Source organism: Colius striatus, chromosome 15 (assembly GCF_028858725.1).
Source record: "Colius striatus isolate bColStr4 chromosome 15, bColStr4.1.hap1, whole genome shotgun sequence".
In the NCBI taxonomy this organism is placed as follows: Eukaryota; Metazoa; Chordata; class Aves; order Coliiformes; family Coliidae; genus Colius; species Colius striatus.
This window is the reverse complement of record NC_084773.1, coordinates 4,847,393-4,874,651: the sequence shown is the minus strand read 5'-3', so window position 1 is coordinate 4,874,651 and position 27,259 is coordinate 4,847,393. Positions and strand designations below refer to the sequence as shown.

Genomic DNA, 27,259 nt, shown 5'->3' with positions numbered 1-27,259 from the left:
CCCTGTAGTACAGCCTGTCTTCTAGAACAAATGTTGTTTCTGTGTGTAGTCTGAGGGGTTTGGACCTGCTCAGCTACCAAGTGTCTGTGTAGTCAGCACGTTGTATGGGAGCTGCTAATGCCCACGCAGACCCTGTGGCAGACACCCAGCTCCCTTGCAGTGGCTTTACTGAGCTCCCTAAATGGTGACATTAAAAAACAAACAAAAAATCCTCTTGGGTTCTTTGCTGGGAACAGCCAGTACTGTATCCTTTGTTAGCTCCCTTTCTGCAGAACCTAAAGCTGCAGGTTGCCTTGCTGTGCATTTTGTTTGTGTTGGAGCAGTTTCAGTTGTTGGACTGTGATAGGCAGGTGGAAGTCAGTCCCTTATCTACAGGTTGTTTACCCATAAATCTGTGAGGAACAGGGAATAGTGTCAAGACTGGAGAGGAGTGTGGGAGGAGCAATGCCTGGGCTTTTGCGAGGGAGTTTATTAACCTATTCCAGCATTTTAACTAGACCTGTGAACTAGGTTATTCTCAAGGGGGATGAGGTGTGGCCTGACATTGCTGTGGGAAGGAAGGATGAGATCCTGACAGTGCTGTCCCCCAGCCCCCTTCACAGGGCATTACAGACTGACGATGCTGCAGGGCAGCCACGGAGCCTTTTGCCTTCTGCCTGCTCTGTCCGGAGGTGCAGACTCTTTCCTGCTCTCCTCTGCTATCCTAAGCAGGGAGACGCTCCAAATGAAAGTGTGATTCCTCTGCCCCTGTCTCAGGCTCTCTGACAGCAGCTTCCTTTTTGAGAGGGTGGCACAAAGTGTGGCGTAGTCTAAGTGTTATATAAGCTGGAGTAATGACTCGCTTTACTTCTTTAAAAGGAGGTGATGACGCCAGAGCTCTGCTTCTTACAGACCCACTGATTGGGCGCAGGGCCTGGCTGAGCTCCTGAACCGATGGGCTATTATAACTGGCTATGCTTTTTTTCCCCTCTTTTCTTCCACCTTCCCTTTGATCTATTGTGTATGATGGAATACAAAATAGATATCCTTCTATGCAGTTCAAGAACAGCCCACGTCCATGGCTTTGCATTTTCTGTGCATGTGGATTTTTCAAGTGTTTTTTCTTTTTACCTGTAGCTACGTTCTCTCTTAAAGCTGCCACAGACGTAAGAGTAGCATGAATGCACAGGGAGCAGGGTCAATGAAGGAGCAGTTATTAGCTAGACAAAGAATTGCTCCAGGTCTTCCATGGAGAGAAGTATCTTGTTTCTTCCTGCTTTTCTGATAGGCTTTGCAAGATATGAGGGTTTTGCTTTACTGACTAAAAACTTGCTTTTCTTCTTTCACAAAGCAGACAGAGACTCTAATGAAGGACAGTCACTCTTAACTTCTCTGTCACATTAGGTATAGTATAGTCAGCATTGTACAGCACCTAGTCATTGCTAATAGGTACCACACTTGGTCATCTGCAGCTTCTGCAACCATAATGAAATCACAAGGGAACTAATTAGCAAATTTGTAATGTGGTATCTTCCCTTTTGAACAGACAAGGAGTGGCAAAGTGTCTTGTGCCGAGGTCGCCTAATGAGTGTGATGAAGCCCAAATGAAAATCCTCTGCTTTACATTTTAGATAGTGCCCCTTTTATTTTCAAATGTAGTGGTTGAAACACTTCTGTTTTACATTTGAGTTTAATCTGTGCAGGGGGTCCTTATTTCCATTTTTCCTTAATTTGTGTGTTATTGTACTGTTTTTAATGACTGGTTAAATAAAATGTGCATGTAGCTGTATGTTATACAAGTGTAATACTTTTAGCCAAGTAGGAGTAAGTTTGGAACAAGAGGAAACTGTTTAGATTACATAGGAGTATTCTTCAGATTTTAAACCATAAAATCACATCACACTTACTTGTTTTAGTTCTTGTCTTAATTTCCTGCTTGGGCTTTATAGAAAACTGCAACATTGAATTTTAGGAAGTGTCTGGCTCATCCTTTGGATCAAAGCTTTTTATGCAATACCTGCTTTTTATTTTAATAATGAGAATTTGTACTACAGATGCTGAAAATGTTTTGTTTGCATTTTCTTCAACATGAAGTTCACTGACTCAGTCTCAAAAAATTCTAAGTAGGAGTCAGAAGACATTACTTCCACTTGCAGATATGCAAATAGGAGCAAGGCAGGAGAAAGTTACATGATAAAATCTTTTTTGTATAAGTGAACAGAAAGTTCTAGTTTCAATCTGTGTCAAAACAAATTTTGCAATTAAAACATCTGTAAGTAATTTTCCTCTATGTAAAATATTTAAATACTTGATCTATCAGAAGCAATTTAAATGGCACTTTTGTGTACTCTTAGCTTGTGATTTATGTCAAGTTTGCACTCAGATGAAAACTGGAATGAAATTAAAGCTGCACAAAATCGGTCTTCTGTGGTGCACAAATACAGTGTCATCTCCAGCAGCAGTGTAGCAAGGAGATGAGAATCAGTTTCTCAAATAAAACTGGGATTGTAACTCAATGGATGTAGCTTCGATTAGGATGATGATAAATACCTACAGTCGAAATCGTTTGACTTAAAGTCATTACATCTTGTCCAATAACGGCTTGTCCTCTTCAGTATATTTAAACAGTCTTTGAAAGACTGGGGTTGGAGGCTGAAGCTGCGTATCTTTTGTGTATTTCATCACTACCTGTATTTTATGTGATTAGATTTTTGTTACACTGTGTACAACTTATGATTTAGATGAGTGTGGGAAAAAAAATAAACCGAGATGTAAATGAATACAAATAAAATGATAAAAACCAGACTGATTAAGTTCTGTGCCTTACAGTTCAATCCAAAACTCACAAAAGGCGATGGAAAGACTCCTCTGTTTTTCCATGATTGGTTTACATCTTACTCAAAAAGAGTTCATGTTTACAGTACAGTGTTTATTTAAGAAGTAAATGATTCTCAAAGCCCAGCAGTACTCAGTTGTCACCAAATAGTGTTGTGGAGTTTCGGTTTGGTTCTGTCTGCTGAACTGTTTTAGGCTGACAAACATCACCTTATACCATAACCGACTCAATCCTGATATTCTTGTGTGTTTTCCATGTTGCTAAAACAACATGGAAAATGGGACAGGGAAAGTGACCTTCATCATATTAGTATGTGCTACAAGCAGATGATAATTAAGAGTGAAACTTGGCTGTCAAGCCTAGTTTGTGTTTAGCAACTTACAAACAATTAAGATTTGTTGGCAGCATCTCAATGTGCCCTCGTGGCCAAGAAGCCAGTGGCAACCTGGGATGCATCAAGAAGAGTGTGCCCAGCAGGTCAAGGGAGGTTCTTCTCCCTCTCTACTCTGCCCTGGTGAGGCCTCATCTGAGTCCTGTGTCCAGTTGTGGGTTCCTCAGATCAAGAGGGACAGGAAACTGCTGGAGAGAGTCCAGCACAGGGCCACCAAGATGATCAGGGGTATGGAGCATCTTTCATACGAGGGAAAGACTGTGGGAACTGGGGCTTAGTCTGGAGGAGACTGAGGGGAGATCTTATGAACATTTACAAATATCTAAAGGGTGGGTGTCAGGAGGTTGGGACATCCCTTTTTTCTATAGTAGCTAGCAACAGGACAAAGGGTAATGGGATGAAGCTGGAACACAAACAGTTCCACTTAAATGTAAGAAAAAAAATATTTTACTGTTTAGGTGAGGGAGCCCTGGCACAGGCTGCCCTGGGAGGGTGTGGAGGCTCCTTCCTTGGAGGTCTTCAAGACCTGGCTGGATGTGTTCTTAAGTGACCTGATCTAGGTGAACCTGCTTCTGCAGGGGGGTTGGACTGGATGATCTGTAAAGGCCCCTACCATTGTGTGATCTCTACTTGTTAGAGATCAATGGGGTGAGCAGAACCAGCTGGTAGATGTGAATCATGCCTGTGAGAAAGCTGTGAGATGGGGAAGGGACTGCACAGCCAGTGTGGAGCATTTGAGGATGAGCAAAGAAGGTCTCTCTGTTCTGCAGCGCAGCAATGAGGGGATTGCCCTGTACACAGGACAGTCACTGCAGAGAAGGGAACCACCTTAGCTTGTAGGAACCAAGAGTATGGTAGCATATTATGGATCCAGCAATTCTCACTCAAAAAAGCTGTGCTTGGTGGGCTTGGATAAGGCCAATGTTGAGCAGCCCTGGAGCTGCTCAGCCTGGAGAGCTCAGCAAGGGCAAGAGTGGATTGAGAGAACCAGGTTCAAGGTGGAGAACAGGCATGGGTGTGGGAGGAGCTACTCCAGCTTGAAGGGACTGGATCAATAAAGAGTCTCTTGTGATATGTTCTGGGATATTTTGTTGAAATTTTTGGTTGACCTGAGTTTAGTCTCCAATGTTTTCTGCTATACAGACAGGAGCTAGTGTCCTGAAAAACTTTACAATTGCGTTTCTTGTGCATGTAGGCAGATTCAGGTGTGAGTTTTAATCCTTATGAATTTGCAGTGGTCAGGGATGCTGACATTGCTGCTGAAAAGACTTGTCAGTTGAATAAAAACTATGTTCTGAAGAGCCTTTATCTTGATACACTATGAAGATACAAACTTTATAGTGACTTTTTTTAACAGGGGAATCTCCTATGTTTTTGGCAAGGGAACCTCTCAAGTGATAACAGTTTCTTGAGAAGCTTCTTCTGATGTATAGCACAGCCCTACAATTACAAAGAATTTGTGGTTTGAGTATGAGGTACGTGAGGTAAGACAGGTAAGTAAGATTTCAGACTCTGTAGTGGAGGGAGAACATTCTTCCTTAGTGGCAAGACTGGCCTTACAGCAAAGCTATTCAGTAAAGGGCTTATCTATAACAAGATTATGTTCCATGAGGAGATCATTTCATAAACTGACTGATCCCAGCAGATCTAATTCTTGGCTGTGTCAATACATATTTATCATGGTTAACAGTTATGGCTAACCAGAACACCTCACCAGTAGGCTGTTGTGAGTAGAAAAACTAGAAAAATTCCTTTGCATTTTGCACACTGAGGTGGACAAGGAAATTCACTTTTTATTGCTGTGTGCAGAAGGACAGGTACAGGTTGCCTATTTGCCCCAGTGTGCTGAACTTCAGTTTCTCGTGCTTGATTGTTGTAATAAGCATGCCTTGGAAAGTACCCAGTTGTATTTACACAAATACTTGTCTTTAAATCTTGCTTCTCAGTTTCATAAATCTGTTAGGTCAGATGCTGAGGTCATGTTTGGTTATTTATTCCAATCCCACAAAGTCCTTACAAGGCCTGCTGTGAGATCCTCTGCTATTTACTTTTCTTAATATATTTGTCCCTCTTTTTTCCCCTTGATAGACACTTTATGTTCTTGTGTACCAGACAGGCTATTTCAATCTGTGACATAGGTGAAAGGCTTTCTTGTTTCCGAGCCCCTGAATTTTACTACAGTTCATCTTTTCTTTGATGAAATGTATATGTCTCTAGTAATGAAAATAACACCTTGGATTTGTTTCAAAGTCTTGATGTACCTTGAAGCAACAAGGGTATTTTGAAGGTTGCAAGGATTCACTGCACCCTACCACCCTCTTCAAATGAAAGGTCTAATCCAAAGGATAAATGGGCTCTGCCCTCTCTGTGTTTGTAGACCTTTAGATTGACCTTTAGTGTTAAGAGTGCAGCTCCTTGTCCCGGAGTCGTGTGCCAGAGCTGTTTGGACACAGCCTGCTTTAGGCTTCTTCTGCCCATCCTGGTTTTCCTGTCTCTCACTTGCCAGTAGTTTCAACAAAGAGCTGACTCCATTACATGGACAAATGCTTGGTAGGAGCGAGCTGATTTCATTGCATGCCTATCAGCATGGAGTTTGCTGTTTGTTAATGGTATTGGGTATGCCTTTGAAGGGAATCAGGCATGGAAAAAGTCTCTGTAGCACTGAAGGTGAGGCATGATGGTTGGCCTTCAGGGGTTTAACCACAGTGTTAAAGTACTTATTCTCTCCTGTACCAGTCCTTCTGGTGCAAGTAGATGATGAGGAGAAAAGCTCACTTAGAAATAAGCTCATGCTTCACAAATTCTGACAGGTTCTTTCTTAAAAACTGAGAAATCTCATTCATAGTCTGTTTGCTGCCCCGTGAGGCTTCTGCAGACTAGCAGTGCTGATTGAACACAGCTAACAGGATGCTCTTTTGCCTGTTATTGTGCAAACAGGTGACCAGCTCGCCTGGAATCCTTAGGTTTCATCCTCAGTTGTCCAGGTTTCTTGGAAGTCAGCAGGCACCATGCAATAGTTCATAAAGTCTCAGATAGTGAGATTGTTTTAAGAGCCAAAGAGGCTGTACTACTTTCTGCAACTCATTCCCCCACCCCTTTTCCTTTCCTGCTGGGAAACTTGGAAGCAGGGCTGTGGCCCGACCGGCCTGTTGTCTGTTGGGATTCCCCTTGTGCGGGGCCCCACCAGAGCCTCGACGGTTATGTAAGGATTTGTATTTTATTCTCCTCTTGGTCTCTGCCACTAGTTGAACTGGATCAGAGGCTGAGTGAATGGGATCCGATCCGATCTGAACAGCCCTGCAGCTCCGCAGCTCCAGAGGAGAGAGACCTCCCCTGTACACACCCCCTCAGCCTCCCTACTCTTGTCTCTTTCAAAACTCTTTTCCCAGGCATAACCGGGGTGTCTCCTGCTGACCGGGCACACGGACTGCAGCCCGGGCACACGGACTGCAGCCCAGCCGGCTGGGCAGCACAGCTCCAGGCGCCGGTTCCCGGTAGCTGCAGCAGCTACCTTGGGCAGGGCTGTGTCGTTTGACTCCCTGAGCAGGGGAGGAGATAGTGACAATTTTTATTTAGGCTGAACACGAGGCATATTTAACTAGTTATATAACAGTGACCCTGGTCCGTCTCGGCTGGGTGCAGGGAGGATATGTGCGTACTGATTCCCGTCACACCGGCTGGGTGGATTCAAGCACTAGGAACTATTTACCAAAGTTATTTTCAGAAACCTTAAGTGCAGGTTTCCCTGCCTCTACCCTGGACTGCTTTTATCAGGAGATATTTCCCGCTTACGAGCTGAACAGCCAGTGAGAGTGGATTTAGTGCTCATTGGGCTGTGGGCAGAGATAAGGAGGAGTTGCTGGGACTGACTGGAAACTTTTGTCCTGAAGACCCCGAGACAAGAATAGCAGAAAGGCTGAGAGCGTGCGGCCACATTGAACACGTGTTGGGGCAGAGTCACAGGCAAAGTCTTGCCTCAGTGCACTGAGGAACATGTTACTCTTGGATGAGTCTCAGCAGTTTCCAGGTAGGACACAGGCTGGGGGTTTTGGGGTTGATTTTTCTCTCCCCCCTGCCCCTGTTTTCTTTTCCCTCTTGCTTTCCTGTTACAAACAATTAATTCTGCCACCACTGTTCTGGAGTACCGAGAAATGAACTGAGACTCTCACGTGGGGCTCAGGTTTTAATTTGCTACCTACCGGGCAGGGATGGAAATGGCTGGATTTTCAGAGTCTTGCAGTGCTTCTTGGTTTGATGGAGGGGATATGAGATGGAACCTCTTTCTTTCTATGTGCTTTTAATTCTGAACACTTTGGTGATGTGACATTCAGAGTGTGGCTGTTATTGTTTGCTGCTGTCATTGTAATGCTGCAAAAGTAATTTTTAGCAAGAGAGGAGGCAACTGTTAATATCATTTTATATCCAGTATCTTCTCTCCAACCCCCTTTAACTTTTGCCATGTCCTTTCCCCCAGCATCCTACTCAATAATAGTTTTGGAGCTTCTTTTGTCAGTGAAATGTTTGGTGACTTGCTGACCAGGCAGCAATCTGGGCACCAGGCAGAGCTGCTGGTGTCTGCTTCAGATTCCCTAATTAATGCCTAATAGACTAAGAGCTACTTGGCTTTTTTTGCCCCCCCCCAATCACATAGAAGATACTGGTGAAACCTTAATGTGAGTTTACAGTTTTGGGGTGGCTGCTGTTCAGTTTGCTTTCTGGTGGAAAGTCATTGTGTGTTGAAGAAAAAACCCTTTTGTTCAGATTTGAAGAACTTTCTAAATTTGTAATTTAACTTGTTACTTTGAGGTCAGGTACTTATGGACACCCAGCTTCTCTCCCCCTGTTCACATGGCAAACACCTCCAAAGTTCATGCTATGAACTTAAATAGGCTGGTTAAAAATGGTCCTCAGGAGTTCTAACTCTGTGTCCCTGGTTTACCAGAGGAGCCCAGTGCAGTGTGTTCTTCCCAGAGAGGTTTTTATAGAAATGAACCAGGCAGGATTTGTTGTCCATTAGTTGGAGGGTTGGATTCTAGAAAAAGAAAAGAAATCCATCTTTTCTTGCTTTCTTGTTTCTGTGGTTGTGGTGGCAGGACAAAGAAGCTAATTCTAGGAGAGTGTGAAATGAGAAGAGAAAGGAATTGCGACACAAAATGAGTTTGGATAAATGAGGAATCTGGGTGATACTAGTGGCTTATGTAACCCAGTCTAGATAATAGGTATAAAAAGATAAGACGGGGAGGGGAAGATTCTTTTGGAAATGAGACTGCAGGTCACTGATGGAGGAAGAATGAAAGGTTAGAGGCCTTCTGAAAAAAATTGGGTGGAAAGATATTTGGAGTCATTTGTACAAACTTAAAAGAGAGCAAGAGTGAACTCCTCTTTTACAGCATTGCAAAGTCTGGGGCAAGGTTTAGCACACTCTGCTCTACCAGCAAGATTATCTGTTTGAGGAAGCATTTGTAACTGATCTAACATGGTTGTGTTCTGACTGCTGTGTTCAGGAGGGTCTCTGTCGCACTTCTCCATAGCCTTCTTGTCACCACAGAGGATGATAAACTGCACAAGGTCACAGAGTGAGTCTGGGGCAGAGCTGATACATCATGTTCTTTCTTACTTGCCTTTGTGCTTCAGCTACCCATCAGTGTTTCTTTTCCTCTCAGGATTATGTGGCTTTTTCTCACCCCATGTGCCTTAAACACTTGTTTTGGGTCTTCAAAGTAGCGAGCACTTGTGTATGCAGTGCCGTGCTATCTGTTGATTGTATATGTTTCTGGAAAGTCAAGAGAGGATTTGAATTATGTTTATGGTACTACCCACCAGCTGGTAAATCAAGGTTTGTTGTAGCACACCACAGGGGAAACCCTGTTGCTGTGAAGTTAGAATGTCTATTATTTGAAGAGCCCTGTCTTTTCCCCATATACATGTATGTGGCTTTTTTGACCATAGAGGTAGTTGCAATCTTAGCAACCTTATGAAGGAGCTGTTGCTCATTTGGATTTTTTTCCAGACTGTAGTATGTTTGTATTTTAGGGTGTTGCATATTTTGGATAGGGGTATCCCTGTGATAGGGGTATCCTTGTGACATTGTGGCTTCAATTTGTGTGAGTCTGCTGTGAACAACTTTGCAGCACTTTGTCAAACTCCTTTAGCAGCACACGAAGTACCACCAATGTTTTGAAAAGACGAACTAGATACAGCTTGTTCTGTGAGTGATGGTGTCCCATCCTGGCCTTGTTAGCTCTCTCTGGTGCTCTCGGTCACTTTTCTGGCTGCGCTTGGTGGGAGAAGTGCCAGTGGAATGTGGTGGCACACAGGCTCATGCTCAGCAATTTGCATTTTTATCCCAAGTGATGCCTCCTTCATTAAAGAGAGTCCTTGAAAACTTCTCTGAAATTAGAGGCTGAAGCAGAAGAGAATGCAGCTAAAGTTCAATGCTCTGTTACAGTTCTAAAAAAATCCACAACTATGTTTTGTTTTTCCAAGTAGGAAATGAGATTCACGGGGAGGAAAGAGGGCCTGTTGGTCAGAGCCAACAACGCTGATGCCTGTGTGAGTTCTTGCCATAGTTTCCTCCTCTGCAAGAGGGACAGAAGGGTGTATCTCAGGTTATTCTGAGGACCCTGTCATGCTTGTGAGCAACTTTGACACTGAACTGGAGTTAATAGCTAGCAAATGCTAGGTATTAAAACTTTGAAATCTCTCCTCACACCATTACCATCATGAGCAACAACAAAGGAGCACTCAGATGCTGAAGGATGTTTCACACTGGGATTATTTCCCATTGCTGCTCTTTTAAATTAGGAGTGTCAGCTGTCTTCTGCCCCCTCACTGTTAACAGGTCCTGAATGAAGCTATGGTGAGGGCTTTGGGCAGAGATGAAAGTTTGTGTTGTGCTCATTGTTTGTTTGCCATTTTGGTGGCCTTGGAAGCCTATGGCAACAATAATCCCTTTTTTATTATGTCTCATTGCTTGCAGGGTGTCCTGGTGTAAAGCTAATACCACAACTCCCAGCTACCTAGTGTAAACTAATGCTTATGTAATCATTGCATAATGCAGAATGCTTGCTCCCCTACTCGTCCTCTTTTCTTAGTCCCTGAAATTTATCCCTGGAAGAATCATGGTCACAGCCAGCTGGATTCAATGTGCTGGGAGCATGTCAAGCCCCTGTATGTAGCCATTTTCTGAAACTGTGAGGGGAAATTAACCTAAAAAAACCTAAATTAACCTAAATCAGTATTTATCCACCCTAATAGAATGGAGCAGATTTTTTTGTTTGAGTTTTGAACTATTGTGAAAATGAGTAAGGTCTGATGGTTAAATCCAGTTACTTGTGGCTTAGATCCCTATGGTGATATTTTCTGTAGTCTGTCTGGCAAAACCATATTCTGGGTTACTAGTTAACTGGGATAACCAGAAAGGGGAGGTTTCAGCTCCCTCCTGTGTACAGCTTGCTGAAAACTTCCCAGCACTCAGCCTCAAACACTTCCTGACTCTGGTGCAGAAGTTTTATGTAACTCAGTTCCTCTTGCACACCCCCAGCTAAAGGACATCTGTAACCCCCCTGCTTCACTCGCTGCCTCAACGGTGTGTTTCCCAGCTTTGTTTCCTCAGCTTGGCTAATGCCCACAGTGTCTGCACGGGACATGGGGGATTGTGAGGAGGAGGCAGTTGACACTTCAAGTTTGAGTATTTTAATAGGAAAAGTAGTTTTGATTATGCCTGGAAGAGGGATGGCAGGTAGCAATGTTCTGTATTCCTCTAGCTCTTGCCATCTCAAAACACTATTGAAATGTTTGATTTGAAACTTCACAACTCTCCTCTGAGCACATCAGAGCTAGAAATGGGCACGAGATTCCCTGCTGCTCCAGAATAACCGTCAACCCTTCCTCTGGAGTGCCTGTCAGAGGGAGGACAACCTGATGGGCACCTCACCTGGGCTGCATTTGGGGGGCTTACATGGGGATGGGAGCAAGGTGGCAGCAGGGCTGGGCAGCGGGCTGGCTGGTGGCTACCTGCCACACTCCGGGTGTGAGGTGCTGGTGCCTGTGGGCTTGTGCTATACAGCAGTTACATAAGTGCTCTTGGGTCTTTATGTAACCCGGGTCTCAGCGTCTGCTGCATTGAGGCCTGGCCAGAACAAGAGCTCTTGAGTATTTGGGGCCTGGTTCTGCTTGAATAATCCCAGGGCTAGAAGATATATTGTCTGTCACCAAAGTTGGCTGTTTGATGTTCCAGTCTGCCTCTCAATACTTCCTGGCTGCTTTCTTTCCCTTTGGATTTTGGGTGGTATCTTCCTTGCTCCTGCCCTTTACTTCTGCTGCCTTTTGCTCCTGAAGGATTTCTTCAGTCCAGGAAAAAAGTTGTACTCTGCAGCATAACCTCATCAGTAACTGATACAGGGAAAGACCTCTGAAGGAAAAAAAACCCAGAAGGGCAGTGCTGCCTTATAATTTATCTTTTAAAGTTTTCCATACATTGGGGCATACTTCCTGCCCAAGGAGGAGTCTGGGGATGGGCTTGGCTTTTGTGTATTCCTAGCCTTGCTCCCTCCCCATGCAGTAGCCCACAGAGCTTATGCTGGTGATGTTTTCTTCAGAGCTCATTTCATGTCTCTCCCCTCCATCCTCTGATCCTGAGCCGGGGATAGAGGCAGCCTGCCGTCTCTCCCTAGCAGTCCACAGAGTTCTATTAGGTGTCTTGAACCCACTGTGACTGATCACTTTACAAATACCTAGAGAAAGGAAGAATGTGTTACTCAGACTTCAAGCAGCACTATTTGTTATACCAATATGACAGTCTCAGTATCTGGTCCCAGTGACATGTATATGTGACAGACAGACCTGAGGTGGTTCACGCCTAGATAAATCAGCAGCAGGAATGATGATGTTAGAACTGATTTACGTGCAGTTTGACAGGCGAGGGAGGCTTCCCCTGGGAGCAGGCAAGCTCTAGGACTGGGCAAGCTCAGCCAAAAGATGCCTTTGTGTCTCGCAGTGCCGTGGCTGTGACTCAGCAGGACACCAACCATTGCAGCCGGCAGCAGAGCCGGTACGGGAGCAGTGGTGGGAATCGCTCGTTCCCCTGCTCAGCGGGCTGAGCGCGGACAGCCCACGGCGAGGGGCTGGAGTCCCGCTGCCCGAGGCGTGCAGCGTGCCTGGGTGGGAGCTCCCCACAGCCATGGCCCTGGCGAGGAGAGGACACCCACGAAGGGCACCCGGGCGAGCACAGGAGTAGCCCACGCGTGCCAGAGACCACGGGTGCAGAGCAGAGGCTGCCGTGTGTTCAGGGCGTGGGCAGCACGGCACTGGGTGCCGGCACGCAGCGGGGAGCGCGGCCAAGCGGGTGCTGCGGCGCGGGGCGGGGGGGGGAAGGTGTGCCGCTTTATATAATGCTTACATAATTAGGGCTTTGTTAAGCAGTTGTGGCTGGGAGGGGTGTCCTGCCCTCGAAGACTGAGCCTGATTATTTTCTGAGCAGAACAAAGTCTTGTCGCTAATTAGCTGCCCTGATAGCAGCTGCAGGGGTAGATACAGCCCCAGAAGGGCTTGCATCCCTCTCCGTGCCCCTGCGGGGTGGCTTTCCGAGTGCTTGAGGAGGAAGGAACGGGGCATAGATATGTGTCAAGCCACGGAAGGGGGCTTTGTGTCTCTCCTGGATGTTGCAACAGGTAGAGGCAGAGCCTCCTAAGCTGTCCTTGAGGGGTTTCACAAGGAATTTCTTGCCTCTAGCCTTGGGGTGCTAAAGTGTTTTCATAATGCCTCCTCTCTGAGAGGGTGCTCTGTGCAGATGCCTCTCTTGCATGGCATTCATGCAACAGCTGTCCCAGTTGTGTACAGAGAAAGAATATTCTGAAAATATTGAATTTATATTCCACAGCTGAAAACAGGATGAGCCAGAGCATTCCGGCTGCAGCCAGCCTCTGGGGTGATTGCTCTTGCCACAGTTAGAGAACTGCTGTTCTCTGGGTGCCAAAAACAGTTGAACTCTGGCATCACCTCTCTGGTGCCCAGTGCACTAGGAAACCATCACATAACCTCAGAGAACACCTTCCAGCCTGCCAGTGCCTTTGCAGTTGGGCTTGCTCTACAGAGTCGCTTCTCTAGCCTTTGGCACAGTTGTAGTTCAGTGTGTCAGTGACTGGGAGTGTTGCAGCTGGAGCTGTGCAATTAGTCTTTCTTGTGCCGTCCTTCAGTGCTCCTCCCATTCTTGCTCTGACAGCTCAGTACCGGCTGTAGTAGTACTAGCTAGTACTAGCTAGTCTCTGACAAGCTATTGCCCACAAACTGCATGGAAGTTCCCAGGACGCCTGCAATAATATTTAACTGCTCCTTGTTCTTTGTGCAGGACAAAAGAGAGCTCCCAAAGCAAGAATTAACTCCTGGCTGTTCTGCATTGCAGCTGTCTTCCTCACCGTGCGTGCACATCCCTGTCCTTGGGGTAGGAAATAATGCCCAAAGACTCAGCAAAATAGTGCATATCCTGAGTTTCCATAGTAAAATGATTTTAGGAATAAACAAGCGTCTGTTTTTCAGTGGCATGCCTTCCCTGGAGTCATTGCAGTTACCCTGGCAGAGAAGTTGGCCTCTCGGGAGCTGAATTAGGTAGCCAGAAACAGAGGAAGCAAAGAAGTAACCATCTTACACAGTGTTTTGTCCATAGAGGGGTCTCTTGGACCTTCTTGTGCAGGAGCCTCAGGCAGATGACCCTTGAGTCTTATCCTGGATGGCAATTTTTGGACTCCTAGGAGTGTTGGACTGTTGCTAGAGCTGCACTGTGGATGTTAACCTGTCTGTGCACAGACACTTGGACTTATTAAGGTTTGCCTTGGAGACTGGATGCAGCTATAACACTGTTTCTCACACACCTCAGTGTCAGGAAAAGACTGTGTTAGTTACAGAAATCTTGTGTCTCAGTAAAATGTATGTGCTGCTTCATGACACTTCACAGCAACCTGAGCCTCTTTGCAAAGCAGGCTCTATGTGTTGAGAGCAATTCACTGCCAAATCGAAGATGCCAGAGAATATCCTCCAGGATGCATCCTGTGCTGTTTTAAGGGCAATTCTGCAAGGAGGTGGTGATGAGGTGAGTTTTAGAAGCTTAGGTGCAATTGGAAGTGCCTGACTGTGGGACAAATCTTTTGCTGTGTTGTGCATGATGAGTCACACCCATGTGTGGTATTCAGGGGCAGCTCTGGCAGTCACACCACACAGGGAGCATCTGAAGCAGAGTGTGCAGAGTCACGACTCTTTTCCTTACAGAGACTTCTAAACTGTAATATGCAAGTGCTGGTTGAGAAGCCAAACACCTCCCCCTGCTTCTGTGTACAGCTGGGGGTGGTGGTTGCTGCTGCTTATTGAGCAAAGAAAACTAGCAACTTCTGGTCTGCAGCACAAACCAGAGCTGTGCTGTAATCAGGTCTGTTGGGTTTGATGATTGGGCAGGCACATTTTAAACCTCTATAGTGAGTGAGAAAGGATGCCCTTCTTGGTGTTTGGGGTATCTTGCAGGACAGGGTGCCTGGGTGTGTGCAGGTGCCTGTAACCACCAGTGGGAACTGCTCAGGGACCTCTCAGACAGAGAGCAGCAACTCACCCAAAGGAGCAGCTGCTTGACAAGTGTGTTGCATGCCCACAGCATGGGATGGGTTTACGTCCTCTCCAACCTCGACTGACCCATGGCTGTTTCCTGCTGGGCAGATTTGGGCCTGCTCTTTCGCTCAGCTGTGCTTGGATATGTGTGGCTGATCTCCCTACACAAGACTGTGCTGGGTTGTTACCCATGAACTGGTGGCAGTGCTTTGTTCACTGGGGCAATGTGGATAATTTTCCAGGTATTCCTAGAGTGTGCTAACAGCTTAAGCATGATCAGGCAGTTGTCGACATGCAAACATGGCTGATGAATTTTTGTGTTGTGTAAAAAGCTACTTGTACAGCCATGTCAGAGTAGCACATTGAGCTCCTCTTACAAAGCCATAATTGCATTTCTCGTAGATGTAGACTTGGCAAAATTATTCCATTGATCACCTGATGGGAGCTGTTCAATGAGGCTGTTCCCACACTCTCCAACCCCAAGACCAAACCAGATCTTGTACAGAATAGGTTTTTGTATATGTAGTTATTGTTTCATAATGTGTTTCTGCCCCAGTGTGGGTCCCAGTTGGAACAAACTGCTGGAGTGTGAGCAGCCTCACATTTCACCTGTGGCAAGATTTAAGGCTGTGTACACAATCAAGAGTTGAATATGAAACAGCAACAAACCAATTCCTGCTAGTAACTGTCAGCTTGTGTCCCAGGTGCAGTGGGAGCTGTTGCATGGTTAGATATGTGGTTTTCTCATTGTTATTAGTTAAGCTTTGTGAAAAGCACCTTTATTCATTGTAGTGGCAAGGATGGGCCCAGCCTCGGGGAGCCTGTGCTCCGAATCCCACTGCAGTTGAGGCAGTGTGGTGCTTGGAGCTGTCACTAGCAAAGAGATCTCAGTATCTACATGCAAATGTGTCAGGAGTGTGGGCTGAGGCACAGATTGTGTTCCTCACCTCAGAACTTGTACTGGCAGGACAAACACCAGCCTGAGCAGACGTGGCTGTGGCAGATGAGGGCCTATCTCCTGGTCAGATGGCAATGACATCTTTAAAACAACCTGTCTGATCCAGCTCTGGGTAAGTTTCACCAGAATTTGTGTTACATACGATTAAGAGGAAATAAAAGGTAAAAATGATGACGTGGAATGAGTCTACATAGAGATTGCACAACAAATGTGAAAACATACAGAGGAGACGTCATAGCCTCACCTTTGGTCTGCTGAGCCTTCAGGTTTTATTAGCATCACCCTTATCCTGCAGGTACCCTTTCCTGGCTTGGGGCAGGTGGAGGTGATACAGGTAATTACTGGGGTGTGGGGAGAGAAGCCTTTCCTTTTCCAAAGCAGCGTAACTTTGTGCTCTCTGATGCATTGTCAAGGTCCCCTGGGCCCAGGGTGAGATGGCAGCAGTGTAACCATGGCAGTGTTTGCCTCCTGATAGTCACTGCTTTAATGACTCATCCCAGAGCATGTGACCACATGTGCAGCCTCCCTGCTTCCCTTTGCCCTATTTCATCCAATCTTTTGATCTAGTTATATAACCAGGAGTCAAGGGGGGTGGGGGGAAGGAAATGGTGCTGAAGAATTGCAGGTAATGAGACTAAAATGTGTCCGTAGCTCAAATAGCAGAGCTGTTGTCTGTGAAGCCTGAGAAACTGGGTTTATTCCCAGCACAATCTCTCTCTGCAAGTGAATGTGATGCATGATATCTGGACTTGTAAGTTGGAGGACACATGGTGAGAGGACAGAGCTTGAAGTCCTTGGCTGCAGTAGAACTGCCATGACTGTAGCAGAAGAGCCCTTTGCCTTAATCTTCACATGCAACATAAGTCATTCTTGCATTCCTCGTGAGATCTGTTTCTTCCCATAAGTTGTGGATACCTGTTTTTCCAGTATGTGTTGGACTTACTGGGACTGATGTTCATAGGAATATTTGAGATGCTCTGCTGGTATTAGTCCATGGGAGAGAGCCCTGAAGTCCTAAATGGGTTCTGATAATAGACTTCAAGGAGATGCTGGGGCAGGTCTGGTGGGATGTCTGGAGAAGAAGCTTGAAAAGTTAGTACTTTTGACCAGGGTGTAAATCTAATTCTTGTCATCTTGATTTTAAGAGGTGATAAAGGTTGATTTAATGGACATATTACCATGGTAGCTGTAGAGGTCCCGTTACATGCACTGTGCTGCATCCTTCGTTTAAGCTCCCAGCTTTTTGAGAAAGGATGCTCTTTGTCTCCAGATCCCACAGAGTCACAATGGGATGCTTGTTGGTTCTGTGTTACTTCATCTGCCACATTCTTCTGCACTGATGTCTTCTTTCCTTCGAGATTCTGAGTGTCATTTCAGTTCTGTCATTAGCTCAGATATGCAGTATAAGCAAGAAAGCTGATTGTGAGATGAGGTTCAGGGTTGTCTCTTTGCCTGACAGAAGGGGACAAGACACTTCAAAGAAGCTATTACAAGGCTTGTCGGAAACAGTTTACTTCAAGGGAAGCTTTTGAACAGAAACATTTCCTTTCTGTGCTCCGCAAGCATTAGCTTGGTCACTGGCAGCCTGTCGAAGAGTAAAATGTCACATAGAACAAGGTGTTGTTTCATATGGTGCTTGAAGATGGAAATCAGCCACTAGCAGCAGCCTGAAAAAAGGGGAATGCAGAGAAAAGGGAATGTGTGTGATTTGTAATGTAGAAAAGGTACTGCTGCTTACTTTTTGTTTTAAAAAAAGCTTGCCAGAAGTTACCATTTAGATGAGGAGAGTGGAGCCTGGTGATAAAACCAGCGAGCTGCCTCCTGAGCCATGACCCAGTGTTTGAACCAGATAACCTCTTGCATGATGTGTTCTGTTAATTTGGAAGATGGTTACAGGGGTGTCATATAAATGGGAACTTCTGCCCTACTGGAATGCTGTGAAACAAAGAAAAGGAGATTTGAGTTCCTTGTTTTAATCAGAGCTCATGGGGCCCCTACAGACAAACAAGCGCATAAGGGCAGCAAGTGCTCTACATGGACTGAAATAATTTTGCCTTGGTTTCTTGTCAAGACACATTTGAGCTGTGTTAAATGATGTTAGTCTTGGCTTTTGCTGGGCACAGACCTGTCACTGTTAAGCTTTTTAACACTCTCTTAAGTGTCTGTTAGACCCCAGTTTTGAACCTCAGAGAAACATGCTTGCAAACCTGCAACAGTAGAGATTGTTGGTTCCCATTCATCTCAGAGCCTGATGAATGCTCATGTAAAAGCCAGCTGCCAACCTGGCACAGTTCTCACATGGTTACCTCCTTGCCTTTCCAGACCAACCCCAGGAAGCTGTGTTCAGCGGTGACCATGTTGAACACGCGGAGGATGGAGAATGGCAGCGCTCTACTTCAACTACCTCATCTCAGAGTGAGCGGGCGGAGCGACTCTTGCAGAACCAGCACAAGAGCCTGGCCTCTGAGGACACCAAAAAGAAGAGGGCTCAGAAACCGTCTCACATGCGGAGGAACATAAGGTAGGCAGCAGTAGGGCAGAAAGAGTTAGGGTCCTGTTAACCTGTCGGGTAAAAATGGAATCTCTGGACTTCGCTTCTGCGCTACGTTTTGCCACTGCTGGCAAACCAGATGGCTTTTCTTTTCCAAAACCTTTGGATTTCACTAGTGGGAGTAGGATGATCTCAGACTGGATTGCTGCATGTGGGTGCAGACTTGTTTGGTATTTCAGAAGAGTGAATATTTGGTTATGGAATATATTGCAAAAATTGCATATAACTGAAAACCAGTACCACTGTTAAGTAAATATCCAATTTCAGATGTTTGCTGGTGAGGATCCTGCTGCAAACAACCTAAAATACAGTCCTTCCCTCTACTGTTGGGTACTTGTTGGCAGGAATGCAGATGCTGTGACTGAAATATTGGAAATCAATTTCACCTGGGTTTTGTAAAGCAATACCTTTTGATTGTGGAACAATTTGTGAGGTGATGATTCACCAAGAAATTTTGTTCAAGGGGATCTAAAGTACTCAGAGAAATCGTAACTGAGCAAGAACTGTGGGAGCAAATGACTCTTTTGCCCTGTATGTAATGTGCTGGTGGTTTTGGTTCATATTTAAGCCTGTGCAGATTGATTGCCTTAAAGGTGAAGGAATGAGCATTGAATAGGCCTTGGAAACTGAGACTTCATTAAAGTGGAGGAGATGTTCCTTTCAAGTGTGGAGTTGGGTGGATTTAAAGAGTGGTTTGAGGGAGATGGATTTTCCCACTGCTTCTGCTGCACCTCTCCTCTGGCAAAAGAGCCTTTGTTTCCAGAGCTACATATGTGAAACTGAAGTGGGGGGAAAAACAACTTTTGGAAGTAATGAAAGTTACCTGTAAAGCTGAAGTGATTTGAAAGCATCCTTTGAAACAATTGTTAATTGTTAAAACACTGTCAGAGGAGAATCAAGGTGATGACTTTTTGTTAGGAATCAATGTCTTTGCTTCCTGTATATCTTCTTTGCATGACTTGGTGCGTTTTCCATTTATAAACTGCATAGTAACAAATAACATCCTTTCAGATAGAAGAACTAGTCTATGATAACCTAGTTAAGTATATACTTACCCACTCACATTTTCTTCCATTTGTTATTTTGCTTCTGTCAAACTTTTGTCTTTCCCTTGACTAATACCAGTGTTACCTGCAGTTGGGAAGCACAGTCTTGAAACCGCTGCAGAATTTACCTGTAGCTTATCAATTGTCTTTTTAGCCAGCTGTACAACTGCTCATGTTTCTGAAAGAAATTGAATGTAACCAAATCCTATTTTTCTCTCTGCTGCCGTGTTCAGAAAGCTGTTGCGTGAGGACCAACTGGAAGCCGTGACAAAAGCAGCTCAGCAGGAGGAGTTGGAGAGAAGGAAACGGTTAGAGCAGCAGCGGAAGGATTATCCGGCCACTATCCCAACTGTACCCCTAGAGTTTCTTCCTGGTAAGCAGTAGGAGATGCCACCTGAAGCAAGATTTTTTTGTTAAGGATAGAAACTGAATGGAAAAGAAAGTAGTGCCATGCTTGTCCATAATAAGACAGAGGGTGGTAGTTTAAAATTAAAAGAGGGTAGATTCAGGCTAGATATAAGGAGGAAATTTTTCACCATGAGGATGATGAAACACTGTCACAGGTTGCCCAGAGAGCTGACATGTACCCCAGTCCTGCAAACATTCAAGGTCAGGCTGGATGGAGCAACCTGATCTAGTTGAAGATGTCCCTGCTCATTGCAGGGGGTTTAGATTAGATCACATTTAAAGGTTCCCTCCAACCCAAACCACTCTGTGAATCTATAGAGCACGTGGAATTCCAAGTGTAAACTCTTGAAATGGCAGTTCCAAAATCACTCTTTGGTTCACTGCAGTCAGTTGCACTTCTGAGCTAGTTCTGAATCCAGATCCTGTGTCTGCACGGCGAAAGGTGCCAGGTAACATTTATTGAAGATACTTTGACAAGTTACTTGTCTGTAAGTAGGATGCTGGAACAGATCTCTCTTTACTTTCCACTGCTTTGAAAGGTTAAATCAACAAACTTGACAGAATTACCATGTCCTTGGTCCGGATCATATTTCTCCTGTGAACAGTCTGGTAACACGTGGAACAATAGATGAGGTGTACATATGTTCATGATGTAACTTTGTCCTTTCTTGCTTGTTTCAGCAAACAGGGAAAGAGCAGGCAGTATAAATGGTTAAGCGTCACCCTTGTCTTCTAGTGAATATACCATCTTGAATTGTCTCCTGATCTGGATTGCTTCAGTGATCTATTTTATAGCACAGCCACTCAGACTGATGTAAAGGGCAGTGAAGTGCAGTTGGAAGCTGTCAGAAGTAAGAAATTCTTGAGTTGACTTTACCTGTTGGGAAAAGGTATATTCTCCCTTTAAGTGCAAGTATTCAAAACATTTTTATGTGGGGACAGAAGGAATAAGAGCTCTTCTGCCACACTGTGACTGTTGCAGAATAACATCAATGCCTGCTGAGTCACTGCAGCGGTGCTTATTTGGCCCTGTTAGCTAACCTCTCTCCCCACATGGCAGTACTTAAACATACAAACAAATGGTCTTGATCAGCAGAAGTTGTTTATAATGTGTGGGATGTAATTATTACAGTGTCCCAACTAACAACGGACAGTTATCATCCCTTCAGCAGTTGGTACTTTCTCTACTGGGTGAAAACCAGCTTTTACTTCTGAGACAAAAAAAAACAGGAATAAAAAAACCACAAAGAGGGACGTTGCATGGTCAGTGTGCCCTAGCCAGGGCATGCAACAGAGAGAGTGCCATCAGCAGTGGGCTATTGTTTCAGCATATTGAGAAAGGAGGAGATTGTTACCCAGGAAGATGAGTCATAGTAACGTTGTAGACAGTGAGAGTCTGTTATGGAAAATTCCAGGGCTAAGTTACTGTAGCAAAAGTGGAAGGAAGTACTGTCTGGTTCCTGAACAGTTTTGTCTCCTTCCCCATTATTATGAATTACTTATTGTTTGTAATTTATGTTTGTAGAGGATATCGTTTTCAGAACAGCAGAGGCTACCCAGCTCCCCCCTCAGGTCCTGGCTGAGGAAGTGATCTGCCTAGATAGTACCAGCAGTGGCAGTGAAGATGACACTAAAGGAAAAAATAGCATTAAAGATGGTAAGTGACCAATTACCTAGTCTTCTCACACAATGCTGTATATTTAGCCACAGATCTTCTGTTTTCATCTAATCAGATGCTCCAGTAGTGAATCATTTCAGATTTTTGTAGGCCTATTAGTTGCCAAGGCCACATCTGGCCTTTGAGTCCTAAACTAACACTTCTAAAATGGTCCATAAGGCATTCTGTTGTGTTTATTTCTGCTTTATAAATGCACTTAATTTTGCTCAGTGCTCTGCTGAAGTATGCTTACAAGACATGTGGCATCATCTGCTGTGTATAAAAGGAGCACCTAAGTATTCAGATCTGCAACTGAAAGTGGGTTTTGTGTCCCTTGTCCCAGTTGGATCTAACCTGACTCCTTTATACCACTCTGGTAGAGTACGTTTGCCTGATTTCCTTGGGGTCCTTAGACATTGTAATAACAGATAAAGTGCATGTCTGGGTTTGAGAATTAAGAGGGCATGTGGAGGAGAATGTAAAACACTCACAGAAACTGTCTCATATTCTCTTTGGATCAGTCCAAATTAATGTCCTCTGAAACATGAGGAAACTGAGGGAAACTCATGCTTTGATGTGCTGGTGTGAGGGGCCTGATGTGTGCCTGTATCGTGTCTGCTTGTTCAGAATAGGTCACCAGCGTAGTGTGGAATTTCAGGAGGCAGCGTCCTTATTTTCTTGACAGGACCTTTTTTTTCCCATGCGTGATAAACCCTGACATCAAGTTAATCTTTGCTCTTATTCTCTCCTGGTTCTGGTTACTTGACAGAAGTGATTGAGCTGAGTTCAGGAGAGGATGATGCCCTGCAAATTGTTGATAGCAGTGACTCTGGTAATGAAGAGGAGGAGGATGGCAGTGAAGAGAGCAGTGGCTCTCATGTGAATGATGCCTTAAATCAGTCAGATGCTCTGGGGCAAGTCATTGTCAACATCAATCATCCACCAAACGAGGAGGACATTTTCCTGGCTCCCCAGCTTGCACGCGCAGTAAAACCTCATCAGGTGGGCTTTATTACCCTTGAAAATGCAATGAGTTTGGGCAAGCCTGCCTTGCCATCTCAGCAGAACTTCTTTGGTGAGCTCTGTGACCAGTCTGGTTGTGGTGGTGACTTCTGTGGACAGTCAGTCAATGAGGACAAATTAAAGGACTATGTATAACCTTGACTATTGTTATCATCAGATCTTTGTATATTTAGGTGAACATTTTAAAAACAAACCAATCAGCCCCAAGTCAGGTTCTCTGGCTTCAAATGAATTCTGACTTGTTATAGTCTCAGGAAGTTTTGTGAGTGTCTAAAAACATTGACTTTCGAAGCCTTCTCAAGATTAGTACTGTAGTGAACTTGAAACCTCCTCTTTTCTTTGGTTTATGAAATCCTAATGTGATTGCTACTTTGTAAATACTTACCTATCTTATTTTTTTCTCCTACCTTTCTAAAGCCTTTTCTGCTTTTCTGTTTAGATCGGTGGGATCCGATTCCTGTATGACAACTTGGTCGAGTCCTTGGAGAGATTTAAAACCAGCAGTGGGTTTGGGTGTATTTTAGCACATAGCATGGGCCTGGGCAAGACCATACAGGTCATCTCTTTCTTGGATGTACTTTTTCGGCACACAGAGGCAAAGACTGTTCTTGCCATTGTACCTGTAAGTAGCCACATGAAGGGCTGGCTGAGAGACTTTCTTGCACTACTGCTTTCTTTGTGTAGAGAAGGTTGATTGGTGTCTCATCTCTATCATACCCTTGATCTTGTCCTTCTTTCATTCCTTGTGTCTCTGAGTTTGCATGCTCTGGTCTGCTCCTTCTCTGTTCTCATTTTGGCTCTTAAAAAATCTCAAGTGACTCAATTGGGGCTTTAATTCTTCCATGGCTAACTTTTTCAGGTGAATACGCTCCAGAACTGGCTAGCAGAGTTCAACATGTGGCTCCCAGCACCTGAAAGCCTTCCTGCTGATTATAACTCCAAAGAGGTCCAGCCCCGCACCTTCAAAGTCCACATCCTGAATGATGAACACAAGTAAGTGCCAGTAAAAGCTCTTTTGAGCTCTTGGGCTGTATCGTATGGAACTGTTATCAGAACTGTTGTTGCAGACTATTTAGTTTGGGCTAATTCCATACTCTTTTTAACTGCATGTGTTGTGGATGCTGTCTTGAGGGAAGGGTTCTAGTGCCTGTGAGAGTTTTACTGTCTCTTTAATTCAATATTTCTATCTTGTACTTCCTTCTCACGCTACTGACATGTCGTCCTGTCCTTCCACATATACTAATATCAGGAAGCCTGCTCCAGAGACAGAACTACTTCTGCAGAGAGGAGCAGAAGTGCCATGGTTTGTTTCTGGTGGTACACTGCTAGTCCTGTCAGAGTCCCAGGATTCCTGAAACATATACCCCCTACACCACCTGTCTCTTGTATTTTAACTGTTACTTGACTTTCCTCCTGCTATTTTTCACATGCTTAGGGATTCTTCTACCCAACACTGTGACTTTCTTTGAATTGTGTTGTCCTTGAGGGATTCTGCAAGTTATACAGAGCCTCCTTGTCAAGGAGAGATGAGTGATTGCAGTTTCAGCCTAGTGTGGAATTCTTGGCTCGTGGATCTCTGTTTCTTTCTGGGTCAGTTTTCTTGCCTGGATCAGGACAGTGTAGTGATCCCAGGGAGCTCTCAGTTCATCAGCTGTGTTCATACTCTGTCTGTTGAGGTCTTCACTTTCTGAGTGGAATGTACTTTGTATCTGCTGATGCAACTAGAGCCATGTGTTTCCTGTTTGATTGGATCTGGTGTACTCTGGGAGGCTTGAGTGAGGACAATGCCTTGACCTGAACAAATTCTGAGCAAACTAGCAGGGAAGGAATAATTGAGAGACACTGACATTGGAAGATACAAGAGCAGGGGATATACAACTAGACCATTGCAACCACATATATTGGCAGATTGTTCTGAAAATGTTTTTTGCAGAGGCAGTCTCCTGAGCAGCTCTTTAAAAAGGATGCTCTTGAGTTTTGTTTTTGTACATGATGAACTTCTACAGCTCAGTTTCTGTAAGGGTTTGTCATTCTCAGCCCTGCTAACCATGACACATAAAAGGCTGTTTTCTTTTCCTCCGTACCAGATTGTCTTCTAAAGAAACTTCATTGAATTCCTCTGTCTGGTTTTATGTGAGAAAATGCTTTAATTAATTTCATAGGTCTTTTTTCTCAACAGACTCCAAGCCAGTGGCTCAAACTGAAACTGAAGAGAAAGCTTACCATTTATTTGGTTGGTTGGTTTGTTTTGCAGAACAACAGCTGCACGTGCAAAGGTGGTGAATGACTGGGTAGTAGAAGGTGGTGTGCTGCTGATGGGGTATGAGATGTACCGTCTCCTCTCATTGAAGAAGTCCTTTGCCACTGGCAGGAAGAAGAAATCAAAGAAACAAACTGGCCCTGTCATTATCGACTTGGATGAGGAAGACCGACAGCAAGAGCTTCTGAAAGGTGAGAGACCAGTATTCGAAAGAGAGAGTATGATTCTGCTGTCCAACTGGCTATCAACTCTGGCAGCACAGCAAGCCACCTATAACTTGCTTTTAGCATCCCTGGTATGGTCAGACTTTGGGAAGGATTGTGTCTTTGGAGATGGAATGTTGTTGAGCTGTGGTTGAGTCTTTTATTTCTTGAAGTGGCTGTAAGTAAGCATGGGATCAGTACACTGGGGATTTGTCTGTGGGAGATTTACCAGTCTGATGTGGTGCAAGACACCCAACTTGATGCAATGCAAGTTATTGAGCAGAAATCAAGGGACAGTCATGTCAGGTCATTACCATGTAGTGTCTAGCTACTAGTGTCTAGCTACTTTTTAATTCCCGAGTCAGCCTGAAGTTGATGACTATATAAAACTACAACTTTGTCTTATTCATCTCTAACTAACACTTAATGTTCCTTATCCTCAGGGATTGAGAAAGCCTTGTCTCGCCCTGGCCCAGATGTGGTTATTTGTGATGAGGGACACCGGATAAAGAACTGCCATGCCAGCACTTCCCAGGCCCTGAAGAACATCCGCTCCCGCCGGCGGGTGGTGCTGACCGGCTACCCGCTGCAGAACAACCTCATCGAGTACTGGTGCATGGTGGACTTTGTCCGACCCGACTTCCTGGGCTCGCGGCAGGAGTTCAGCAACATGTTTGAGCGGCCGATCCTGAACGGGCAGTGTATTGACAGCACCCCGCAGGATGTGCGGCTCATGAGGTACCGCAGCCACGTCCTGCATAGCCTGCTGGAAGGCTTTGTGCAGCGGTGAGTCCTCAAGGAGTTCTTAGCACTGTAGCCCATGCAGATAGCTCCTGCATCCCAGATTTAGCCTGCTCGTTTGCTGGGTTTATGGAGTACAGCTAATCCTGCTGCCTTATGGAATCGTTTAGTTGTTTAGGTTCAAAAAGATCCTTCAGATCTTCAATTCCAACCGTGAACACTACCAAGTCCACCACTAAACCACGTCCTTCAGCATCATGCCTACACGTCTTTGAAATGACTCCAGGGAGGGGGACTCCACCGCTTCCCTGGGCAGCCTGTTCCTAATCTTTGATAGTCCTTTTGATGAAGAAATTTCCCCTGATATCAGAGCTAAACGTGGCACAAGTTAAGGATGTTTCCTCTTGTCATATCACTTGTTACTTGGGAGAAGAGACCAACCCCCACCTCATTACGACCCCCTGTCGGGGAGTTGTGGAGAGCAATAAGGTCTCCCCTCAGCCTTCTCCAGGCTGAACACCCCCAGGCCCTTCAGCTGCTCCCAATCAGACTTGTGCTCTAGACCTTTTCCCAGCTCTGTTGCCTGACTCTGGACACATTCCAGCCCCTCAATGTCTCTCTTGTAGTGAGGGACCCAACAGTGAACACAGCACTTGAGGTGCAGCCTCACCAGGGCCCAGCACAGAGAGACAATCACTTCCTTGATCCTACTGGCCACACTATTTCTGATTCAAGGCAGGATGCCATTGGCCTTCTTGTCCACCTGGGCACACTGCTGGCTCATGTTCAGACAGCTGTTTATGAACACCCTCAGGTCCTTTTCTACCAGGCAGCTTTCCAGCCACTCATCCCAAAGTCTGTAGTGTTGCATGGAGTTGTCGTGGCCCAAGGGCAAGACCCAGCACTTAGCTTCTGCCCATTGATCCAGCTTGTTAGGCTTGAGTTTTAAACAGATACTTAATCTGTCTTTGTTGGAGGATCTTAAGCACACAGAGGAGACCACAAAGGAGATTCTTTGGTTAGCAGCTCCATTTTTCTTTCAGAATCTGTATCTTGTTCAATCTGTCAATGGCACAGTGGTCCTTATGGCTCTGTTTTGCCTCGGAGGTAGGAGTAAAGTTGGTACAAGAAAAACAGCACTTTGGTATGAGTTTGATTTGGCTGTACCAGAGTGACCTCAGGTTTATTTTGATGTCTTAGTTAATTTGGATGTGCACATTTTGTCATCTTCTACCCGAGGATCTGAAAGTGCTTCGTGAGCTCTCAGATATGAAAAGTGATGATGTCTCCACCACTCTGAAAATAAATCAGCGTAGTTTCTCAGATGAGGGTTTTAATCACTGGACCAGTGATTTGGAGTGTCTTTAGTCATTGGGGGAGCTAAAAAGAGACCTTAGGTCTTATTTCTGGTTTTCAACCCCCATGGAAAACAGGACTTTCATCTCTCTGTTAACACTGCGACCTGTGCTAGAAGATTGTAACATTTCTGATCCCTGTAATTGTGCTTATAGTTGGTATTTGGCTGCAGAGACTGTATCTCAGAAGGGCCATGCGTTAGAGAAGCATGCAACTAGAGGTCTTCTTCCCTGCAGCTGGATGGGCAAGAAGTCAAAA

General features: G+C 45.0%; 1 protein-coding gene across 6 annotated transcripts in view; it reads left to right on the top strand.

The window, feature by feature from the left end:
* RAD54L2 (RAD54 like 2) overlaps nucleotides 1-27,259 on the top strand; it is a 70,626-nt gene that overhangs the window by 29,865 nt on the left and 13,502 nt on the right. For 5 of the 6 annotated variants that reach the window (XM_062008706.1, XM_062008701.1, XM_062008703.1 and 2 more), the window contains 8 exons: nucleotides 18,079-18,277; nucleotides 19,587-19,726; nucleotides 21,287-21,418; nucleotides 22,188-22,420; nucleotides 22,881-23,063; nucleotides 23,301-23,434; nucleotides 24,696-24,892; nucleotides 25,348-25,690. In XM_062008706.1, coding sequence (XP_061864690.1) covers nucleotides 18,079-18,277; nucleotides 19,587-19,726; nucleotides 21,287-21,418; nucleotides 22,188-22,420; nucleotides 22,881-23,063; nucleotides 23,301-23,434; nucleotides 24,696-24,892; nucleotides 25,348-25,690 — 1,561 coding nt within the window. Of the gene's footprint in view, nucleotides 1-6,757; nucleotides 7,234-18,078; nucleotides 18,278-19,586; nucleotides 19,727-21,286; nucleotides 21,419-22,187; nucleotides 22,421-22,880; nucleotides 23,064-23,300; nucleotides 23,435-24,695; nucleotides 24,893-25,347; nucleotides 25,691-27,259 lie in introns of those variants that run through there. The other variant, XM_062008705.1, reaches the window with a different exon arrangement.